The 20716-nt window shown below is 55.2% G+C and overlaps 2 protein-coding genes across 2 annotated transcripts in view; one reads left to right on the top strand and one right to left on the bottom strand.

Annotated features, from left to right (window-relative positions):
- Positions 1 to 2480: 2480 nt before the first annotated feature.
- RASSF4 (Ras association domain family member 4) overlaps positions 2481 to 20716 on the bottom strand; it is a 33381-nt gene continuing 15145 nt past the window's right edge. Inside the window, exons 4-11 of the mRNA XM_030335013.1 lie at positions 13566 to 13708; positions 12171 to 12262; positions 11321 to 11478; positions 7199 to 7300; positions 6862 to 6913; positions 6225 to 6346; positions 5284 to 5381; positions 2481 to 3994 (exon numbers count right to left, since the gene is read on the bottom strand). Of these exons, the coding sequence (XP_030190873.1) occupies positions 3934 to 3994; positions 5284 to 5381; positions 6225 to 6346; positions 6862 to 6913; positions 7199 to 7300; positions 11321 to 11478; positions 12171 to 12262; positions 13566 to 13708 (828 nt within the window). The 3' untranslated portion in view covers positions 2481 to 3933. The remainder of the gene's footprint in view (positions 3995 to 5283; positions 5382 to 6224; positions 6347 to 6861; positions 6914 to 7198; positions 7301 to 11320; positions 11479 to 12170; positions 12263 to 13565; positions 13709 to 20716) is intronic.
- Positions 16142 to 17589, top strand: DEPP1 (DEPP1 autophagy regulator). The gene is made up of 2 exons (XM_030335024.1): positions 16142 to 16335; positions 16908 to 17589. The coding sequence occupies exon 2, from the start codon at positions 16934 to 16936 to the stop codon at positions 17558 to 17560; it is 627 nt and encodes a 208-aa protein (XP_030190884.1). The 5' UTR covers positions 16142 to 16335; positions 16908 to 16933; the 3' UTR covers positions 17561 to 17589.

Raw genomic sequence — 20716 nt, 5'->3', positions numbered from 1 at the left:
TGGGGATCATGAATTCTGGGCATAACAATGACATTCACCCAACCTGTTCCTTCAGTGGTCTTTGTCCCAGCAATTGATGGCAACTCCATCTTCCTAGTTGCTCAGGTCAAAAATCTTGATGTCATTGTTGTCTCTTTATCCACCCCAAACCCAAACCCAATCCAATCCTCAATTCTGGTGTCTCTGACTTCAAAATCTACCCAGAATCAAGCCACTTTCAACACCTTCACGACTATAACCTGCCCCAAGCTGCTGTCATCTCCTTGAAGGCTGGGGCTTTTCTGGGAAACCACCCAGCAGGGACCAGTGTGCCCTTGAGCCTGGTGGTATTTGACAAGCTCATTCTAGGAAGAAGCGCCTACACACGTGACACAGAAGCCCCGTCTCAGCAGGGAGTGCCGCTGCATTTGGCAACAATGCAAGGGAGCCTGGTCACACGTGTGACCCAAGCACAGTAACAGGAGTGGTCCACACACAGGGACCCCTGGACAATAGTTCTGTCTACCAAGCCTGAAACTTTGCTTTCTGTTTCCTTTGGGTTCTCTGGGAAAGGAAACTGTGGGAATTCCCATTCCTGGGTTTGCAGAAAACATTCTATTAAAATCCTGGCGGGGGTTGGGGGGGGGGCGGGATAAGCAGAGCCCCACCCTGCATGTTTTGAGTCCAGGGGCAGGTCAACAGCTGACTTTCTTTCAGACAATCTCAGCTTGTGGGGCCTAAATACAGCACGTGTACATATGCTGTTTTTACGCTTAGAATGGCCTGGCTAGACTGCACTTCCTGCCTGATCACGGCTGAGGGACTGAGGCAGAGGGGCCGCTGGCCCACCTGGGCACCTAAGAAGGATGTCCCGCTCCTTCTCCACAGCTGCAGGGTGCCTGCGTCCTGCCCACCTTGGGGCACATTGCGCACTCCTGGCTCCTCCACAGATCACCTGGTCAGACTGAATAAGCCTTGTGCTTTGTTTCCCTGCGACTAAAGGCCCAGATGTATCCTGGGTGAACACAGAGCCTTATTGTGAAAGTAGGAAGGTCTTTAATCCGTTTTCTGGTAAACATTCCAAGCAGGTGGCATATGGTTATCACATGAGAAAAACAAGCTGTTTTTTGGTTCCTTCTGATAATTTGTTCTGGGCAAATCACCCTGTTTTTCCTGAGTCCAGGCCTTCTTTTGCAATCATGTTGATTTCATCCCGTGTTTATTATTTTCTCTGGTTGAGACCTGGCCTGGGAAGGCAGGCTTGTTCTAGGAGAGGACACGCACTCACAGGAATCTGTACTTTGTTTTTGGATACTTTTATTACCTGAGATACTAGTTAGTGAGGGAGCACGTGAGAAACGCCGTAAACTCTATGGAAAGAGGAAAATAGAGCTCCCACACAAACCAGCAGGAAACCACAGAGCCCAGCAGAGACAGTCTGCAAGTGTGGTGTCACTGTGAGCTGAATTAGCAGCTTTTCAAATTGCCTCTGAAAAGCAAACATGCTGTTGATGAAAAGATTTGCTAACCCCTTAGATGACTGTAGAAGTGTACCTTTCCCCCTTTCCTATACAACTTGCTAGTGATTTTTCTTTGCTACGATCGTCACAAGTTAATTTTGATAATGTCTATTTCAAAAGTGATCCTTATCTAGAGATGTCTTGAACAATACTATTGTAGCAACTGCAAAAAAAGAAAAAAAAAAATCCCGAACACCAAAAAAACTATAAAATGAAACCAGTGAGTGCTTTCAGAAGGTCTCCTGATCCAATGGCTTTCCCCTGGGCTTTGTCTTTCTCCCAAGCTGGCACGTGTTTCTCAGGCTGGAGTGCCACATACTCCAACCCGGGCTCAGCCTCAGGCCTCCTTCCAGGGACTTAGATCAGCTCTATCCTCTCTGGTCCAGCTCTGCTGGTCCCCTGACCCTCCTGGGTATCCAGCTTGCTACTCCAATTGAGGGTACCCCTGAACACCTCCCGGTGAGGTGAACCGTGGCTCTGTCTTTGTCCCTCCAGGGCTGAGCACAAGCCTGGCATAGTTACCGCTGAACGATGGATTGGCGGTTGTCCTAGACCTGAGCTTGTCAGTAACGGGTTGGGGAGTAGAACGACCTGGGGGAGCCTGTTTGATTTGTTTCCTACCCTCTCTTAGGTAGAGATGCTGCCATCCCATCTGAGCTCCTGCCTGGAAGATTCCTATGATCCTGGTGCCAAGATTTTGTAAATCACGGTGGCCCTATTGCTTATCATTCAGGCTGCCCACAGACCCCCACCAGTGATTCTTTCTCTGTGCCCTTTGGCTGCCTCTGTCCTCAGGCCCCACACCAGTCCCAAGGATATGCACTGAAATGAAGGAGTCACGTTGGGGTCTAGAGCAGCGGGCTGCCCCCAGCGTTGGCTCTTTTGCCAACTTTGGCCACACATATCGTAGGATAAAATTTGAGAGGTTCGAGCAGGGAGTTAGGGTGGACACACACAACAAAAAGAAGGCTTGGTCCTAACTCCTTCACTTCAGCACACCTTTATTGAGCACCTGTGAAATTATGTTGCCAAAGGAGAACAGAGATGACAGAAACTGCAGGGGATCTCCCTGGGGCATCTCTGCATGTCTCTGTGACGGCAGAGCTAGGTCAGGGCACCCCCGGCACGAAGTTCGCCCTGAACAGTGGATCCACAGGACACGGCTGCTCCCAAGCTCTGCTCTTTGTGGGGGCCAGTAAGGAGCCACTGCACAGAGCAGAGTTGGGATCTCTCTTATATCTGGAAGACTCTCTAGTTCTTCTCTTTAAATCCACTATCCACAGGCCCCAGTGGGAAAAGAATTTGGTCTTTAATTTGCTCTGGTTTGGACAAACACTTCACATGACCAACGTAAACTGTTGCACAGTTGTGCAAAGGCCTTCTTGTTCATTCCAGAAATTCTCCAACAGCTGACAAACCCAAATTGTTCTGGCCCCAGGGGGTTCAAAGCGCTTTCTCCTCAAATACACATTTCTTCTCATTGTGCCCCTTTGACGGGAAGTGTAGAGAGTGGAAGAAAGAGACCAGAAAGGGCAAGAGGCACACAGGTATCCATGGGACAGCGCGACGGGGACGGACCATTGCCTTCCCGAGCCCACCACGTGGCTGCCCCCCGCACAGCCCCCTGGACTCTGCTCCACACAGGCTGGCACCCTTCCAACGCCACGTGGGCCACCTCCTCCGTGTGATCAAAGTGCCATGTTTCCTGCAGCAAGCTCCTTATAAGAATTCCTTCAGGTCTCACTGAGGATGTTAAGAGTGAGTGCTGCAGAGGGAAGATGGTGCGCTCATGGTCTTACTCCTGGTCTGACCTCTGCTGCCAGGGTGCTAGGCTGCATGGGGCTCGAGGGGTGGGCGGCCAGGGATGCCGTGGAGAAGTGATGGCCGGACACAGGGCACATCCCGTGTCTGCTAGCAGCCGCTGCTTTTCCCAGCAGAGTCCGGAGCTGCTGCATGAGGTGAGGGCAGACGGGGATCTTGTGGGTCACGTGGATGAGGAGGTGGGGGGCTTGTGGTTGTGCAGAAACTCTGGGCCGGGCCCTGGGAGAGCAGACAGAGCGCACACCTCACGGGCTCGATCGGGTACTGCTCTCCTGAGCCAGAGAGGTACGGCGTGAACAGGACCGGCCGCGACATCCAGCCCCATACTCTGGCCAGTGCCACGGCTTCGGGGCTACTTGCCGCACAGGGAGGCCTCACACAGACACCCCACCCGGCAAATTTCTGGCTCCTCAGGCCTGGCTCTGGGCCCTGTGAGTGAGCCAGGAGCCAGGGGCACGGGACTTATGGTGCTCGGGCAGGTAGACATGTAGAAGCACGTGTGCTAGACTCCTCAGCCGGTGGCTCTCGGTCAATGTGACCGATCAGGGCCTGGCCACCGGCGCTCGGTGCGCACCGGCCGTGGGGGGCTTCGGAAGAGGCTGGTGCCGGCTGGCTACTCGGCCTCCACCAGCTGCTCCAGGCGCTGCAGCATCGTCAGACGCAGGGCTTGGAACCTGGAGGGAGACACAGTCAAGGGGACTCGCTGACATGGGAGGACACAGGGAGAGGGGAGAAGAACGAAGGAGCACACAGGTGCCTGGGCCAGTAGACCCGCGGCTGGCAGCCATCATCTCTCCTCCACCAAGGGGAGGGAGGAGCCAGGCCCACACCCTGCAAGACGGCTGGCTTAGAGGAGCCGACAGACGGGGCCTCACACCCTGCTGGGCTTCAAAAGCAGAGCGCGCTGTTCCTTTCCGAAGATTCTCCAGTACGGAAAGGGGCGTGCTGGAGTGGACAGGTGGCAGGGCAGGGATCAGGAAGCCTGCGCTCAAGCCCAGGCTCGTCAGTGACCTGTGCTGCGACCTTCCTCACCTCAGGCCTCGGCTTCCTCTCCGTGCGCTGAATAGACTGACCAGGTGGCCCCCAGGTCCCCTTCCAGCTCCAAAACCCTACAGTGACACTGCAGACTGCACGGTGGACCGTCCTCTCTGACTGGGGGTCTCTGCTGACTGCCGGAAGAGGCCTCGCCGCATGGACGGAAGCCCGCGGGGCGTGGGGAGGGCCGCGGCTTTCCAAAAATCGCTCAGCCAGAAACCGGAATCCAAAACAGTCTCCCCACCGCAGGCCCTGGCCGTGAGCAGACTCCCTCCTTCCCTTCCTAAGGAGGGGGACTCCAGCCCTGGCCCTGGCTGATACCCCAGGTGCTCTCCCTGCCCCACCCTCCACCCTGCAGAGGGACAGACCAGTCACTGGGCTGTGCATCTTGGCTAACCTCGCCCAGCCGGGCCTTGATGTATCTTCCCCAGGAGCCGGCTCACCTTTCCACTGGCCGGGTCCCTTGCGCCCGAAAACGTCGGCTGTTACAGAAAGCTCCAACAGCCACCGCTTTGGGGCAGGCTCAGAGAGCCCACTAGCACAAAAGGTGCAGACCAGGCTGAAACCGCCCTGGGCAGGCCCTCTCCTCGCTGGCCCCTACAGAGCCGCGTCACCAGAAGAACTCGTTACCCTGGCCCAGCACCCAGCCACACTCCTGCCTGACTCTCCCACTCAGTTTCAACAGCTGTGCCCTTCCCGTGCTGGTGGGGTGCTGGGGCCAGATGGGCAGCTTGCACCGCAGCCTGGCATTCTGGCAGACTGTCACCCCATCTTGGTGTCAATACTGAGCAGGGGGCCAGAGGGAGGTGCTGGGGAGCCAGGGCTGGGAGGCGAGGGGAGAGCTGTCCCGGCCCCAGCCTGGGTGCTCTGCCCTGCACGCTTGCCCTGGTGTTCAGGACCCACGACTGGCTCCTTCTGTGCTGCTTACTTCATGGTCAGTTTGATTATTTCTCTTTCCTCCTCTTCTTTTAATTTTTCAACAAAACTGTCCAGCACCGGCATTTCAAATTTAATGTACTGAGCGACCTAGAAAATCCAAGAACATTTGAGTGTGCTTTCAATTAGAAGCCAGACATGTGTTTTCATTTCCTCGTGGCTTCCACGGCAGCCGAATCCGGCAATGTCTTATAGCCAAGGAAGTGGCTGCCCTCCTCCCCAGCCAACCCCAGCACTCTGTCTGCTCTGGGATGGAGGACGGATCGGCTCCTTTTTACCTCACAGGCCACTATCATCCCTGGGACGAAAGGTTAAGCTGGATGTGAGGAAAATTATTCAAGAGAGAGCAGGACCACACTGGGTATTCTCTGGGGTGGGGGTGCGGGGGGCTGGGAACACCACTGTTGCTATCAGTGGAACGAATCTGCACTAGTCTGTGAATGGTCTGAGGGATACAGGGTCACCGGCCTTTGCCTTGGGTTCAAACCCTGTGGGCCTTTCCTGTGCAGGGGAGTTTGGCCATGTGCTCACTCCTAGCCCAGGACTCAGGCTGTGGTAAGACTTAGCCAGCTGGCTCCCTTCCACAGGCCCTGGGTAGGTCCTAGTTAAGGAGCCCTTGTGTAGGTCTTTAATAACTAAACACACTCTAACAAAGGAAAAGTTTCTACCTGCCGAGGGGAAAAGCACAGGCTATGGTTTTCTAGGACCCAACTTCTTTTTTCCCCTAGGCCTGCCGTTAGAGCTGGTGGTCACTGACAGGAGGAGGGAGGGCTGGAGCCCTCACTCTGCCAGGCTTGGGGCCCTTGAGGACAGCTGTGTGGCCCCTGGAGACAGGGCCTGGCCAAGGTGCCCTTCAGAGCCCTTGGGGCCCCCATGCTGTCATCCGGCTCTTCCTTCAAGAGCAGGCTTCCCAGAGCCTCAGCCCCAACTCACGTCGTGGGGGACTTCCTCGCCCAGGTCGGCTTCCATCAGGAACATCCTGGCGATCTTCTCACACGGCCCGTGCAGAATCCTGGAAATCAGCGGGTACTCACAGTCTTTTAATTTTGTTCGCTCTGAAAAAGAAGGCAATTTACAAAATTCATGGGGCATTAGTACTGCCCCTCATTGTTCCAGGCTGGGAATGTGGTAGAAAATGGATGTCCGGGGGGCCCAGGAATCTTCTCCAGGCTTGGAAGAGAAGGGTGCCCGGAATGACGTGTGATTGTGGCACAAAGCAAAGGCCCAGGTCAGAGAGGAACAGGAGCCGAGGGAGAAGCAGAGAGGGCAGAGTGGCCATGGGGAGGCCAGTGCTGTACAGAGGGCCATGCGGGTTCGGCAAACGTACTTGGGGGGGAACCTTCAGCTCCAACTCCCGGACCCCGACACACATCCCCCAACCCCTCCCAACTGAGCGAGGCTGGAGATGGTGACTTCCCTTGGGATTCTGAGGGGCATAGCGAGGGTGGCTGGGTTTCGGCCCGGCAGAGGCATTCGTCGTGGCCCCCTGCCCAAGCAGCACGGCCAGTGAGCCTGCCAAATGGACAGTGGCTTTTGTTTTCATGATCTGGAAGCACAGGCAGACACTTACCCCCAGACTCGTGAACAATGTAGAGTGCAAATTCACTGGGGCCATTTTCCACCTGTACAGGCAGTGATAGGCAGTCAGACCACGGCTTTCTGGGACGAGACGGACAGAAAGGGATCCCTGGCAGAAACCACACCCCCAGTGCTATACACACAAGTCCCCAAGGATCCTCCCCTCTCCCTGCTCTAAATCCCAGAGATGCTGCTTCAGTCAAGGAAACCTTGCTAGACCTTCTACCCAAGAACCACGGGCACCTTCCCCAGCCTTTGCCAGCCCCCTCCTCTAACAAAACAGCAAACTACCAGCCTCCTGGGGCAAGGCCGCTCATGGCCAGACTTACTCGGAACTTGTTCAGCAGCAGGGTGAGCACGTGCAGGGTTGTCATGGTGCTGTTGACCCTCACGTTGGTCACAGACCCATAGGCAGGAGTAAACACTGAGGTCTGTGGAGGGAGGCGGAGAGTTCAGGGCAGGGCCAGAGGGACATGGAAGTGACATCAGGCAGGGTCTGGGCACACTGTCAGCCAAATGGTCCAGAGGGACAGGTGAACCTGGGCTGTGGGAACACCTGTGCTTGTCCGGTCACAGGTCTACACACAGCTGTGCCCACATCTGGGTGCACTTGGGGAAACTGTAGCAACAGAGGACTGAAATAAAGATGCCTCCAAAGCTGTCAGGGCCAGCTCTCTGATCCTAGGAGCCAGTCCCATGGAAGTACTTCACAGGGGGGGGGGGGGACCAGCCTCCTTCTCACTCTGTCTCTGAGTCAAATTGCCAAGTGTCTGTTGATTCTAAGACGGAAAGTTTTCTAATCCGTCCGCTCCTCCCCATTCTCCCAGCGGTGCCCGAGAAGAGGCTGTCCGTCTACACTGCCTAAGTGTCCCACCTTTCTCCCGTCCAATCTCAGCACTTTCCATCCATTCTCCACCCTGCTGCCCAAAGGAACAACCTTTCAAGCACCTTGCAGCTCTGTGTGTTCTGGACCAGCTGCGTTAGCACAGAGTCTTGGCTCCCAGCCCCAGCCTCCTGAATCAGAACCCGCATTTTGAGGAAACCGCCAGGTGAAGCTTTCCATACAGGACAACTTGAGAAGCACAGTCTTTTAGCACAGTTCTTGTTAAAAGTCTCTGAAGGCTTCCCATGGCCCAAACGGCACCATCCACAGCTCCTCTCACTGTTTACACATGTGGTACGATGATTCTCTCCCCGTCTCCCTGTGGTCCAGCCACACAGACTCTTCACATTATGTTCCTTGCCTTTGCCTATGAGACACCATATATCCAGTCAACCAGGGCATCGCCTGAGGCTTCATAGTCCTCAATGAACACTAGCCAGGTTATAGACCTGCTTAGCATTTCATCCCAAATCTTTGATTGGCTCTTACAACAGCTTTTCAAAGCACCTGTCACTAGTCCTCCTTTTAAGAAAGGACGCCAAAGCTCGGAGAGGTTAAGTAGCCCGTCAGGGTCACCCATCTAGAAAGGACAGAGCCATTGGAAAGCCCTTGCTTTGGGTCCTCCCTGTGAGACTCACTCCCCCGCCAGGTGAGCTCTTCCTCACTTGCCAACACCAAATTCAAATTTGCACATTCCTCCTCTGTGGTCCTAGCCCTGCTATCCCCAGGATGTAGCTGGAACTCAGGTGTATGAAGGACCTGCTCAGTGTCCCCAAGCACCAGGGTCAGACTCAAATCCAGACCTGTCTCCTCCAAAGTTGAGACGTAGAATGACTCTGGGAGATACAGAACGCCAGAGTTGGCTTTCAGTCCCCAAGAAATACGGACTGGAGGAGTCAGGCCATTTCAAGGAGAAGAAAGGTCTTGTCAACAAGACATTGTCAGGGACACCTGGGTGGCTCGGTCGGTTGAGCGTCTGACTTCGGCTCAGGTCGTGGTCTCGCGGTTCATGGGTTCGAGCCCCGCGTCGGGCTCTGTGCTGACGGCTCGGAGCCTGGAGCCTGTTTCCGATTCTGTGTCTCCCTCTCTCTCTCTGACCCTCCCCTGTTCATGCTCTGTCTCTCTCTGTCTCGAAAATAAATAGGGGCGCCTGGGTGGCGCAATCGGTTAAGCGTCCGACTTCAGCCAGGTCACGATCTCGCGGTCCGTGAGTTCGAGCCCCGCATCAGGCTCTGGGCTCATGGCTCAGAGCCTGGAGCCTGTTTCCGATTCTGTGTCTCCCTCTCTCTCTGCCCCTCCCCTGTTCATGCTCTGTCTCTCTCTGTCCCAAAAATAAATAAACGTTGAAAAAAAAAAATAAAAGTAAAAAAAAAAAATAAATAAAAAATAAATAAATAAATAAATAAATAAATAAATAAACGTTTAAAAAAAAACCAAAAAAAAAAAAAAAAAACAAGACATTGTCAGTGCTTCTGCCTGGTGCCTTTTCTCACAATGATACTGACCATCTTTGCCATCTCTAACCACAAGGGTTTCTCTCTGGTAAAACACATTTGAATCCAACAGCCCAGGGCAAAGCACTGGGACAGGTACCAAGTTTAACCCGGTCTGGAAATCATGTCAACATCACTGCGAATCACAACAGTTTTGAAAAATGATGGAGTCTTGAAGTAATAGCGTGCAGTCCTCAGAAAGAAAATCCAGACTAACAGCCTCAGGAAGTCAATTCTAGGAATTTCGTTTCTCCCATTGCTGCCTGTGACTCAAATACTGTGTCACCTGATTTCTAAGGACACGGATTCTGAATGGATGGTAAGTAAGGTGAGAGAGGGGGAGCCCCTTACTCAGCCAGGAGATGGGAATCCACTGTCCAACATGCCTAAAGACACTAGCTCACGTCCTGGGGTTTAGTCAGTTTGCCTGGAGGAAGGAACCCACCTTCTGTAGGTAAATCTGTCACTGGGAGAAAGAACCACCCTGACTGGATTACAGGCTAGTGGGTTCAGTGTTGGGCTGGCTGAGGAGCCCTTCTCGCCAGGGCAGCTCCAATGGGCCGAGACAAAAGCTCTCACTGGTCATTGCTGTGCATCTTGAAGGATACAGAGTGCTCAGATCTCCGTGTCTCTGGGATATTTGTAATGACTAAAATAAGGCTTAATGTGCCAGACACACATCTTAGAGATGAGTCACTCTCTCAGAAGAGGGGGGTAAACGTACCGGAGATAAACCCCACTCTTTGGTACCTCGAGTCACGGATCAAAAGCTTCCTTTTTTAGGAACATAGAAATACAAAGAGCCTAATCCCATGCAAATATTCTTTTAAAATTTTTGACTAATTCCTTAAACTAGCATGTAAATATCTCATATGCTTACATAACGCCTTACAGACCAACCCCCTTTGGAACCAGATTTAAAGAATACCCAAGCCAGATTGAGAGTCCTCTGGCTAATCCAAACCATTCTTAATCTCTGCTTAACCTCAGCCCTGCCTCCCCCGTGCCCTTTCGGGAAACTTGACTCTCAAATAGTCCTGGGTTTTCCTGCACTTAGCAAAGATAACCTATTGTCACCCCTGAACACTCACCGCCAACCCAGCACAGAGTGGAAGGCGGGTCCTGACCACAAGCTTGCCTTGCTGAATTCTTCACCCCGAAGTCCAGGGTGCCCCCAGAGCACTCGAGTGGCTCCTGGCAGGCCTCAACTGTGTAACCGTTCTTGAGATCTGACCCTGAGACCTGCCTTTGCCAGGCCCCCTCCCCCTCCCATGAGTCATTGCCTATCAAGACGGGCAGCTGCCTCAGCTGGAAACCCCTGCTTCCATTTCCCAGCGCTGCAGGATGTGGCCCCGTTATGGGACACTCCATCCGGGGCCTCACCCACACTGCCACTCATGCCATTTATAGAAACAATCAACTTCTCCTTTTACACTTCGGTTTGTTTAGGGACTGATGTCATCTGGGGAAGGAGATCTCTTCCTAGGGTCAGTACAATGCGCGCTCGGACAAAAGGCTAAGTGCTGGGAACCAGGAGCAGGGCAGGTTCTCTGGGACACAGGAGCACATGCCTCTGGGCGCACCTCAACCGAGGGGGCTAATCTGCCCTGTAAGAATGCCAGTAGCACGTCATGTTCCCACAAAACCATCAACTGCGCTCTGGTGGAAACCTCATAGAAAACTGCCTCATCAGACATAAACATGGCATTACTTTCCAAAAATCCATGCAACTTATGAAAATGGATTGACAGTGAGTAAGCATGTGGTAAACAAAACAAAACAACACAGGCTTTGGGGTCACCAGGTGGAATGCTTTGTTTGGTTTTGTTTTGTTTTTTTGAATGCTACTTTGATGTGACTTTGGGCAAGTTCTTTCTCCTCCTGAGCCCATCTCCCCATGAGGACACAGATACGACCACCCCAGTCCACAGGGCCAGGGTGACGGTGAACTCTGACAAGACTTCTGTGCGGCCTGGCCTAGCGGAAGCCCAACAGTTGCACCCGTGCAGGCTGGGGGCTGGTTCCCCGTGGCCTCAGCTTCAGGGCCCAGGGGAGAGGCCGGGCTGGGACATCACCTTGTGGTTGTAAAAGTGCCCGTTGATGGAGAACCGATGTCGCCGGATCCTCTGGGCCTCGCCGGGTGTGCGGGACCGGGGCCTCCTCTGGATCACACAGGCTGCGTCGCTCTTGGTCCGCATCAGCTGTGGGGTCTCCTCATCCTCCTCCACGGGCTCTGCAGGGAGGAATGAATGAGAAAGTTGGTCCCGGGTGGTGCACAGGTCCAGAGACCTGCTGTGCTGCAGTGCATGGGACCTGGCTTCCTGGGGCTTTGTGGTGGCACCACGCTACAGCAGACAGTAATGTGAATGCTGCTGCTGTGACAGAGGCTGGGGTCCAGCTCGGGTGATGCCCACTTCGCAGACGGGAAAGGTGACCCCCAGGCAGGATGACCTATGTCACCACACCACATGGCCGTGGTGTGGGCCTCTGTCTCTGGGCACTCAGGGCAGGTCTTTGGCGGCCCTGTCCCAACCCTCTGAGCCCCGACTGAGTGTGAGAGGGACAGAAGAGCAGTCTGGACCCCAGAGTGTGAAGAAGATGTCCTAGAGGTTCGCAGGGCCAGGAGGGCACCGTGCCCGCTACCGATGTTGTCTCCTTTCTGTAATGCAGCACGGTCCAGGGGACTCAGGCAAATTATGTCAAATAATGTCGCCTCTGCAAGCCTCTGCTTCCTTTGCTATGAGGAGCTGATGAGACTACCTCACACTGAGGAGGGATTCAGCCAAGTGTTGTTCCTGAAGACAAGGGAAGCCACTCTGTGCCCCTCCACAAAGCTGTCCTTCAGAGACAGTCCTGACCCAAGCCCCTCCGCTCCTACCCGGGCTGAGTGAGACACGGTCCCGGGTAGCTTGAGGCCCCACTTACCTGAGCTGTCTCTGGAACTCTCGGTGCTGGGTGCCGTCTGAGCGTTCGGCTCCTGGGCAGCGACCCTGCCTTCCTGAAGAAGCGGCTCCTTTCTGAAAAGACAATCATGGTGCTCACAGAGCTGCTGACAGAGAGAAGTAGCTCAAGTTAGAGAGACAAGGATGGATGCCTCTGTGGACGGGACAAAGGTGAGAAGCAGGGCAGGCTGAGGTAAGGCTGGATTTCACACCGAGTTAATGCAAAATATTAAAAGAAGAGCAAAGAATTGCCATGGTGTCTGCCGGAGGGAGAGGGAGTCGGGCCCGTTGACCCGAGTGAGCTTGTCCCTGTTGCATAGACACAGGGACACAGGCGGTGCCCATGCACTCCTAGGCATAGACTGGGGAGGCGCTGTCTGTGGCCAAGCGCTGAGCGGGCCTTCTGGGCTTCCCTCAGGCCTGATGGAGTGTTGGGCAGGGGCAACCTTGAGGGGCTAACCTCTGGGCCTCTGGGCAGGGTGGACTCCAAGCGAGGGTAGCTGGTGCCAGGCTGGAGAAGGGCCTCTGAGGGTCCTGCTGTCTGTCTGCTGACGTGGCTGCTTTACCCCAGGGAGTGGGACGCATGAATCGCACTAGCAGCCTTTCTAAGAAGTCCATCCAAATGCTATACTCGAAGTCTGCATGGGGTGCAACGGGGCGGCGGGGGTGGGGGGGTGTTCAGTGCCCTCAGAACAGCACCTGTACTTGAATTTTTGAAGGGGAGAAAGTTTTGAATTTCTGCCTCTCAGAAGGATTCATTATAGGCAGGAACAAGCAAAACACAGCAGCCAACTGCCCTTTATTGGGGGTGACAGGGCAAGAGGAGGCAAATGTCCACTAAGCAATAAAATAGGGACCTGTTTTGTCACGATTAAAACGTATTTCTGATATTAAGATAAATCTGGCATCGAGTCCAAGTACAGTTATAAAAACAAATTCTGATATTAAAATAAAAGCAGAGCAGTGAGAGGTGAAATCTGTGTGAATTTTTGAACTAGAACAGATGCCAAAAAACATTCACTTTGTCCAGGATGGGGGGAGCCCCCTGGCTGTAGCTTGCCTCCTTGCAGATAAGGTGGTTCCCGTGAATGTATGAAAAACACAACTGGAGGTGGTGGGAGTCTGGAAAATTCTCCAAGAGTGAGGTGACTTGGTCATCGTCTAGAAAGATCACTTGTTGGCAGGTGAGGCCATGGGCTCAGGCAGTCGCGGGGTGACAAGGATTAAGGCTGGCTTGTGCTCTCATGTGCCCCATGATGGAGCAGGGCTTCTGCCCTGAGACTGAGGACCCCAGCCCCCGAACCTCTCGAAAAGTAAGCGGGGTTGAACAGTCGTCAGGGAGGCCCCCTGGCCCTGCCTCAGCCCTCCCGGCACTCACAGGTGACAGCTGGGCTGTCCAGGCGTCCAGGAGGCTGCCGAGAGATGCACTCGCTCCCTGTCATCCTGGATCTGGAGCCGGATTGGCCGCCTCAGTCCCCAGGCAATGTTGAGAAGTCCCTCAATGATCAAAGCGCCTTCCTCCTGTGGGGACCCACACAGGTTAGCCTCAGTCCCCAGAGCGGCCCTCCTCGGGGGTCACTGCCCACCCTCCCCCAAGCCCCCGTAAGGGCCAGCCTGTCATCCACGGGACGCCCTGCACACTCTTGGCCCCAAACACGTCCTCTCCTCCTTGGGGTTCTCCCCAGGGGGAAGGTACACAAGCCTCTACATGCTCCAAGGCGTAAGGCCATGTGACTGACCAGAGGAAACCTGGGGCGTGCCCTTTCACTGCTCAGCTCTCGTCTGGCCAGGGGCACGGCCTGGGACAGAGCGGCTGAGTCAGGCGTCCCACAGGAACCCAGCTGCTATCCAGCAAGCACGTCCACACAGGAGTAAGGAAACATGTTCCAGAGAAGCATGGCCACAGTGACACCAGTGCCAAGCAGAGAGCCTTCCCACACCCCTCCCCCCACACTGCACCTGGGAAGGAGGCCCCACGGTCACCAGGTCCTGCTGCGAACATGTGCAGGGCGCTGGATTCCATTCCCTGCTGGTCCTCGGAGCTGGGTCTCAGCCTCACCCTTCTCCCCACACTGCCGCCATTTGCCACCGTAACCACTCGAGTGGGCCGGACCCACCCCCATATTTCCAAGCTGCCTTCTTTCCCGAGGGCCAGTCTTGCTTTCCTCACCACCTGGACACAGCCAGTCCCATGGTTCACCATTGGCATGAACACTCAGAAGATCTACAACAGCTCTCATTCTGTGTCCCCAACCAGCCTTGACTTCCTAAGGTCTGCGGATGGCACAGCTACCTACTGCCCTTCTGCCAGACTCTGAGGTCCTCATTGTCAGAACCCTCCAGAGGCACCCTCAGCGAGTGCCCTCAGGTCTCAGGGGTGCCACTCACACCCCTCAGGTCTTTGATTCTGTTTCCGACCTAGTTCAGGCTCCTATGTATGCGCGACCACCTCCAGGCTCCTTGTGCCCAGCCTAACGGCCCCCACGCGTGTGCCTGGCCAGGCTGCTTCAGAGCATCTGTCTGAACTCTTCTCGGCCTCATTTTCCCCAGAGCTGTGGTCCTCCCAGCTCCAGGCTCCTAATCTGCTTTGATACTAGCCTTTGGGCAGTGAACTTTGAACATCATTCTCCCATTGCTATCTTGAACATCACTCTAGATTCACAAATTCCATTTCTTTCTCCTTATAGGCATGGGAAGCCTTGCAAGAAGAAGGGACCTTGTAGAAACTTCTTCATATCCCCGGAAGGCCTTACGGGGGATGTGCCCTGCAGTGTTGATTTCATACTAAGTTAGTCATCGCTTAAAACACTCCGCCATCCACAGAGAAAACAGTTCCACTTTGTTCAAGGTTATCAAAAGTACACACAGCTTTCTGGAATGGCCTTGCACTACTTGTTAAAAAAGAAAACAACAACAACAACAAACCAGAGTGATTTTTGATAACCACTGATGTTACACAGTCACAGATAGGTAACTAACCCTCCCAACAAAGGAGAGACTGGATTGATTCACTGGAGTTAAAGGGGGCAGTAAGGAAACCCCAAGTGGGGTTCCTCTGAGCTGCTGCCCCACCTAAAACACCTCAGCATGTCTATTCACAGAGACCCGTGCCTGCCGGCCCGGCTGACCCGAGTGGAGGGAGATCAAACCAGTCAGGTGCTGGGTATGAGAGTCAGGAGGAAAAGAGAGCACGGCTGGGGCAGGGCAGTGGGGCCGGACACGCTGGGGCTGAAGCTTCAAATATGCCATTGGAAGGCTCTGGAGAGCTGGCAGGGAAGGAGCCAGGGGGAATTGCCCTGGGGCTGGAAGCAAGGAGCAAAAGCAGAGCAGAGCCTCCCAGGTCAGGGGTCAGCTGTGCTGGGGACTGCTGGCCCTATGTCCCTGCATGGGCCGCGTATGACCCCCACGCTGTCCCCCCAGCCACGACTCCACTGTCCCTCAGCCTGCCCCCTATGGAATGGAGGGGAGGCCCTGTCAGTCTGCAGCTGTCTCTGGTCAAATCAGAGGAAACCGAGGTCAGAGGAGGAGGACCTCCGGGCTTCTGGGCAGCCCTCGCCACACAGGTGGGGAAGTGCATGCGGACAGAGGCAGGACTAGAACGTGCTGTCCCAAGGCCTCACGTTTCCGTAAGTCAGGAAGTCATTGTGTACCCTCAGTTCTGGGTCTTTGTGAACACCTTCCTCCTTACTGGAGCCCCCTACTCCTCCCTCTGCCCTCTACTCCCTCACCCCTATTCCACTCGCCCCTACTCCACTCCTCCACAGGAATGGTGCCCCTCCCTCCCCTGCCCTGTAGAGTAAACATCCCCCAGGGCCTCCTGTAGCTCCAGGCTGGCTGCTGGGCCAAACCCCGCCCCACCCGGCTGTTTTCCTCCCAAAGCCTTCCTGTGCACTGCTATTTTTGGCCCTCGTGACAGTAATTGATGGCTGGTGGAAAAGTATAAAAGCAACGGCCACACCTCCAGGTTCACCAGACGGCTCCCGGAGGCCAGCGCTCCGGACAGGGGCCAGTTGTCCCCACATTCCACGCGGGACGCGGGACTCAGCCGGCTGGGCCTCCAGCCCTCCACCCTGAGCTCTGTGGGTCTTCCCAAGGACTGTCCTTGCTCATCCGGCATCCCTGCTCTCCCCACGTTCCCTCAGCTACAGGTAAGAGGGAGCAGCTTCCTTCTGGTTTGAGATAAAATGGAAAGGTTTTGTTCCTCTTCAAGGGCAGGGACCTACACAGCCTCACTGGCTACGAGAGACCAGGGGATGCAGTTAGCGGCTAATAGCTGCAGAGGGCGTCACATTCGAAAAGAGATTTCACGTGTAGGGTCATTCCATGTGTTTCTTACATCCTTTCCAGCGGGTATTTATAACCCTGTTTTATGGACGGGTAAGGGGGGGCTTGGAGAGGTGACCCTGCCATAGGTCCCCAGGTCAGGAACTGGCAGAGACTGGCTTTACTCCCAGGTTCCCTCTGACTCCAGTCCGTTAGGCCGGGTTCTCTTATTTGTATAGGTTCTTAAACTACAGGAATGACAGATTCTTAAGCACACGGTGTCCGGGGTTAGCAGGAAAGGGAGAGTCCAGGAGGTCCGAGCCTGGGCTTGGGGCTGCAGACTTCACTCTGCTCTCAGGCCCATGATTCACCTAGGCAGCCTCTCAGATGAGGGAGGGGACACAGGAGGGGTGACAGGATGGCAGACGCTCACCGCTGGTCCTCTGTCCACCAACAGGTTACTGCTCCCCATCGCCGGCAGCCATGAGGTCCCGGCTACTGGTTCCTGTGGCCCACCTGCCCACGATTCGGGAGACCTCGGAGGAGATGCCGCCCGGGGGGCCTGGGCAGGAACCCCTGGCCTCCCCCAGCCTGGATGACTATGTGAAGTCCATTTGTCAGCTGGCACAGCCCACTTCAGTGCTGGACTCGGCCACAGCCAGGGCCCAACTCGGCAGACCGCCCCAGCCAGCCCAGGCCTTCGAGACGAGCTGCCCTACTGAGTCCCTACGGGACATTACTACCCGCTTCAGTGGCCAGCAGCCTGCACCGCCCAGGGATGGTGCTGCTGACCCCCTGGACTGGCTGTATGGGGAGTCCCAGGAAAACCAGCCAAGTAGGAGGGACCCACCGAGGCGGACTGGCTCCTCTGCTGACCCCTGGGGTCCACAGAGACAGATGGATGGTGGCAAGGCCCGAGGGACCCCCGGAGGGAGACTCTGTGGCGCCAGGGTGCAGGGGCACTCTCTGGCAAGGCCCTCAAGGGACCGGCACCAGGGCTCCTGGCCTTCCAAGCCACTCTGTGGGACCGCAGCCTCCCCCCCACCCCCCCGCCACGGCAGCACCCTCAGAACTCTCTATTTGCACCTCCCGGTGATCCATGAACTCTGACCCCTCCCAATAAAGGCTTCTGTATAGAGCACGCTGGTCTGTGTCACCTTCTGGCCCTCTTCCCCTGCGGTGGGCACTGTCCCCGGCAGGTCTCTGAGAGGGAGACACCTTTCTGCAGGGGTTGCCCGCCTTGGCATTTCATAGCGAGACCCCCTCCTCTGAAGAGTGAGAACAGCCTATCTGGCATGATGTGGTATTACTGACCCCGCTCGCACTGTTCCTTGCTGGGTGATCACCTTGGGCAAGTGACTTAATGTTTCTGTTTATTGGTTTTCTCATGGGTAAAATGGGGTAATTAAAGGGACCTGTTTCCTCGGCTGTTTCTGATGAGTAAGTGGGATAAAACCCACATGCGTCATGGGGGGTGTGTTGTAAGCCCATACTCGGAGTAGCTACTGTCTATGTGGTGGCTTCAGGGTGGGGAAATGAGGTCGGTGGCAGGTAAGAAGCAAAGGTCTCAGCCCCACGGTTATTTCAGAGTGAAGCCCTGGGCACTCCAGAGTCAGCCTCCTGGCTCCCACCCTCAGAGCCTGTGCTCCATGTGGCCCAAGAGAAAACAGCATTTCCCCAAATGTGCCCGCTCGGGTTTGGGGGGAACTTATCACCAGGGTACCTGGGGGTATCTCAGTGGCTCCAGCTCACAAGTCCTGTTGTGTCATTGGGGGTGTGTTGTCCATGCTGAGGGCTGAGACAGAACCTGCACCAGCTCAGCTTGCAGACCAGGTGGCTCCGTCCTCACTGTCCCCATCCCTCCCTCCACCCAGGGGGCTTCTCAGCTGTGGGGGCAAAGTGCAGGCTGTTGTCCAGAGCCCTGCTCTCCGGCAGGTCCAGTGGCCAGGGCTTCGTTTCACATGACCTAAGGTCTGTGCCAGCCCTGGGTCCTCCAGCCTGGAGGCGTCTGGCAAGGAAGGAGGTGAGGGTGAGGAATAGGGGAGAGGAAGGGTCTCCTTCCTCAGAGAGGCAGGTGAGGCATCAGAGAACTCAAAAGAATCAGGCCTGAGGACCCATTACCCTGCTCCCTTGGGCCAGGTCAGAGCTGGCTGACCCTGGTCAGTGCTCAAGGGACAGAGGGGAGAGGAGGAGGGCAGAGCTGGGGCCACATTCAAGTTCACAGCCTGCTTCAGTGTCCTCTGTCTCTTCTGCAGGCTATCAAACTATTTTCTTCCTTTCTTCTTCCCTTCCTACTTTTTTTTTTCTGTTTTAAAATCGCTTTTCATTTTAAAAATGTTTATCTGCCCTCTTTTTGAAACATTTAAAAAAGTTTATTTATTTTGAGAGCGAGAGAGACAGGGAGAGCGACTGAACAATCAGGAGGGGGGGAGGAGGAGGGGAGAGGGAGAGAGGAGGGGGAGAGAGAGAGAGGGAGGGAGAGAGAGAGAGAGAGAGAGAGAGAGAGAATCCCAAGCAGGCTCCCTGCCATCAGCACAGAGCTCGACGTGGGGCTCAATCTCACAAACCGTGGGATCATGACCTGAGCCGAAACCAAGAGTCAGATGCCCAACCGACTGAGCCACCCGGCGTCCCTATCTGCCCTCTTTTGTGTTGAGTGGGGAGGCAGAATGTAAACCATACATTGAAAAGTTTCAGACAAGTAATTTACTCAGTTTCCTTATCTGTAAGATGCGGACACCAACTCTGCCCTCCACACCTCACAAGGTTGGGAAATGGGGCACGTACTCTTGGAGATGGAGTTAGAAACAGCATATACGAATGCCTGCATCTGCCACAACCTGCTGGGCCCTGACCTTCGCTGGCAAATAAGCGTGGGGCAGCCTTCAGCCAGAACATCCTTAGGAGGCGGTGGGGAGGGCTGACCTGGGAGTGGGTGCTGGCTGGTGCCCACAGGGGTTGGGCTTGCCTCGCTGTAGCCCCTTCTACGAAGCTGTGTGAACCAGGGTCAGAGGGAGGCAACTAAGGAGGAGTGAGGTTGGCCAATTCTCCCCAAGCTCAAAACCACGTGGCTGCATTTGGGACATCAGACAGGGCTCTGGCTCCTCTGCTAATATGTACTGAGATGAAAGAAGCTAATGGTATCTTCAGAAGGTGTCCCCCCAACCCCCGCCAAAAAAAGAATAAAGGGCAGGGGGAAGGGGTTTCTGGCATTATTCCAAGCTTCCCATGAGACACAACAGCCTAGGAGAGAGTCCCTGTGATGGGGGTCCTATGGAGAAGTCTCTTCCCCACAGCCACCACTGGAGTGGGAAAGGACACAATGACCTGACCAGGGGGCAGCCTGGCAAGCGCTTTGGAGCTCTCAAGGGAACGCGTCCATGGCCGAGTACTCACCCCAGGTGCCAGTGGTCTGTCAACTGCCTGTCATTTCTGCCTCCAGGCCTTAGAGGAAGGGGGGGTCATTTTAAGAGGGAAGGGGATCCTGACTTTCCCCACCCTGGAGAGACAGAGACCCTGAGCCCAGGCATGTTCCTGCCCTTTCTTCCCCTGCCCAGGAGCCTGGCGCCAAGGATGGGGACTGGGTGTTGTGCGTCCTCACGGCCACCAGGGGGAGCATCAGAGGCGGGCTCCCTGAGGGGGCCACACGCCCCTGCACGACATAAGGGCACTGCTTTTCATCACAGTGATATATTTACCCACTGGTATTTCCAGGCGGTCCATTTTTCTCTCAAGAAGCCACCCAGCCTGGTTAAAATGCTTTGCTATCTTTCGAAAGGCACAGATGGCTCCAGGTTGCTCAAGCTCTTCATTGTAATACAAGCAAAAGTATCCAAAAGCAAAGTTTATAATACAATAGAGGAAGCGGGTGCCTGGGCCTCCTGAGTGGGGATTCCTTTGCCCTTTGGAAGCTGGGGGAGAGTTCACAGGGAAACACTTGCCCTAGGGCGTGGCCCCTGTTCCCTGACACACTTCATCTCTCCAAGGGCTCTGGACCCCCGAGGAGACGGTGGCGGAGGGGGTGTCCCCAAACTGTGGCAGTCAGGCCACAGTTGCTCTGGGGGAAACCTAGGGACAACAGGTGGGGGGGGGGAGGTCTCTTCTGGGCCCCACATGGCTCTGTGAGGGCGCAGCCTGTGCTGAGCCCCTTGGTAGCTGGAAGGCCCCTTAGCTTGCTGATTGAAGGTAACAAGCAGCTGCCTGCATCCCCGAGGCCCCTCAAAGCTTAATGCTGGTAACGCTGTTGCTGTGTTACAAATTCGGCGC

The sequence above is a fragment of the Lynx canadensis genome, chromosome D2 (genome assembly GCF_007474595.2).
Source record: "Lynx canadensis isolate LIC74 chromosome D2, mLynCan4.pri.v2, whole genome shotgun sequence".
Taxonomy (NCBI): domain Eukaryota; kingdom Metazoa; phylum Chordata; class Mammalia; order Carnivora; family Felidae; genus Lynx; species Lynx canadensis.
The sequence above is the reverse complement of the archived record's forward strand: the minus strand, read 5'-3'. Positions and strand labels throughout refer to the sequence as shown.

Coding starts and splice junctions, on each gene's coding strand:
- DEPP1 (XM_030335024.1), top strand. CDS start 16,934: ATGAGGTCCCGGCTACTGGTTCCTGTGGCCCACCTGCCCACGATTCGG.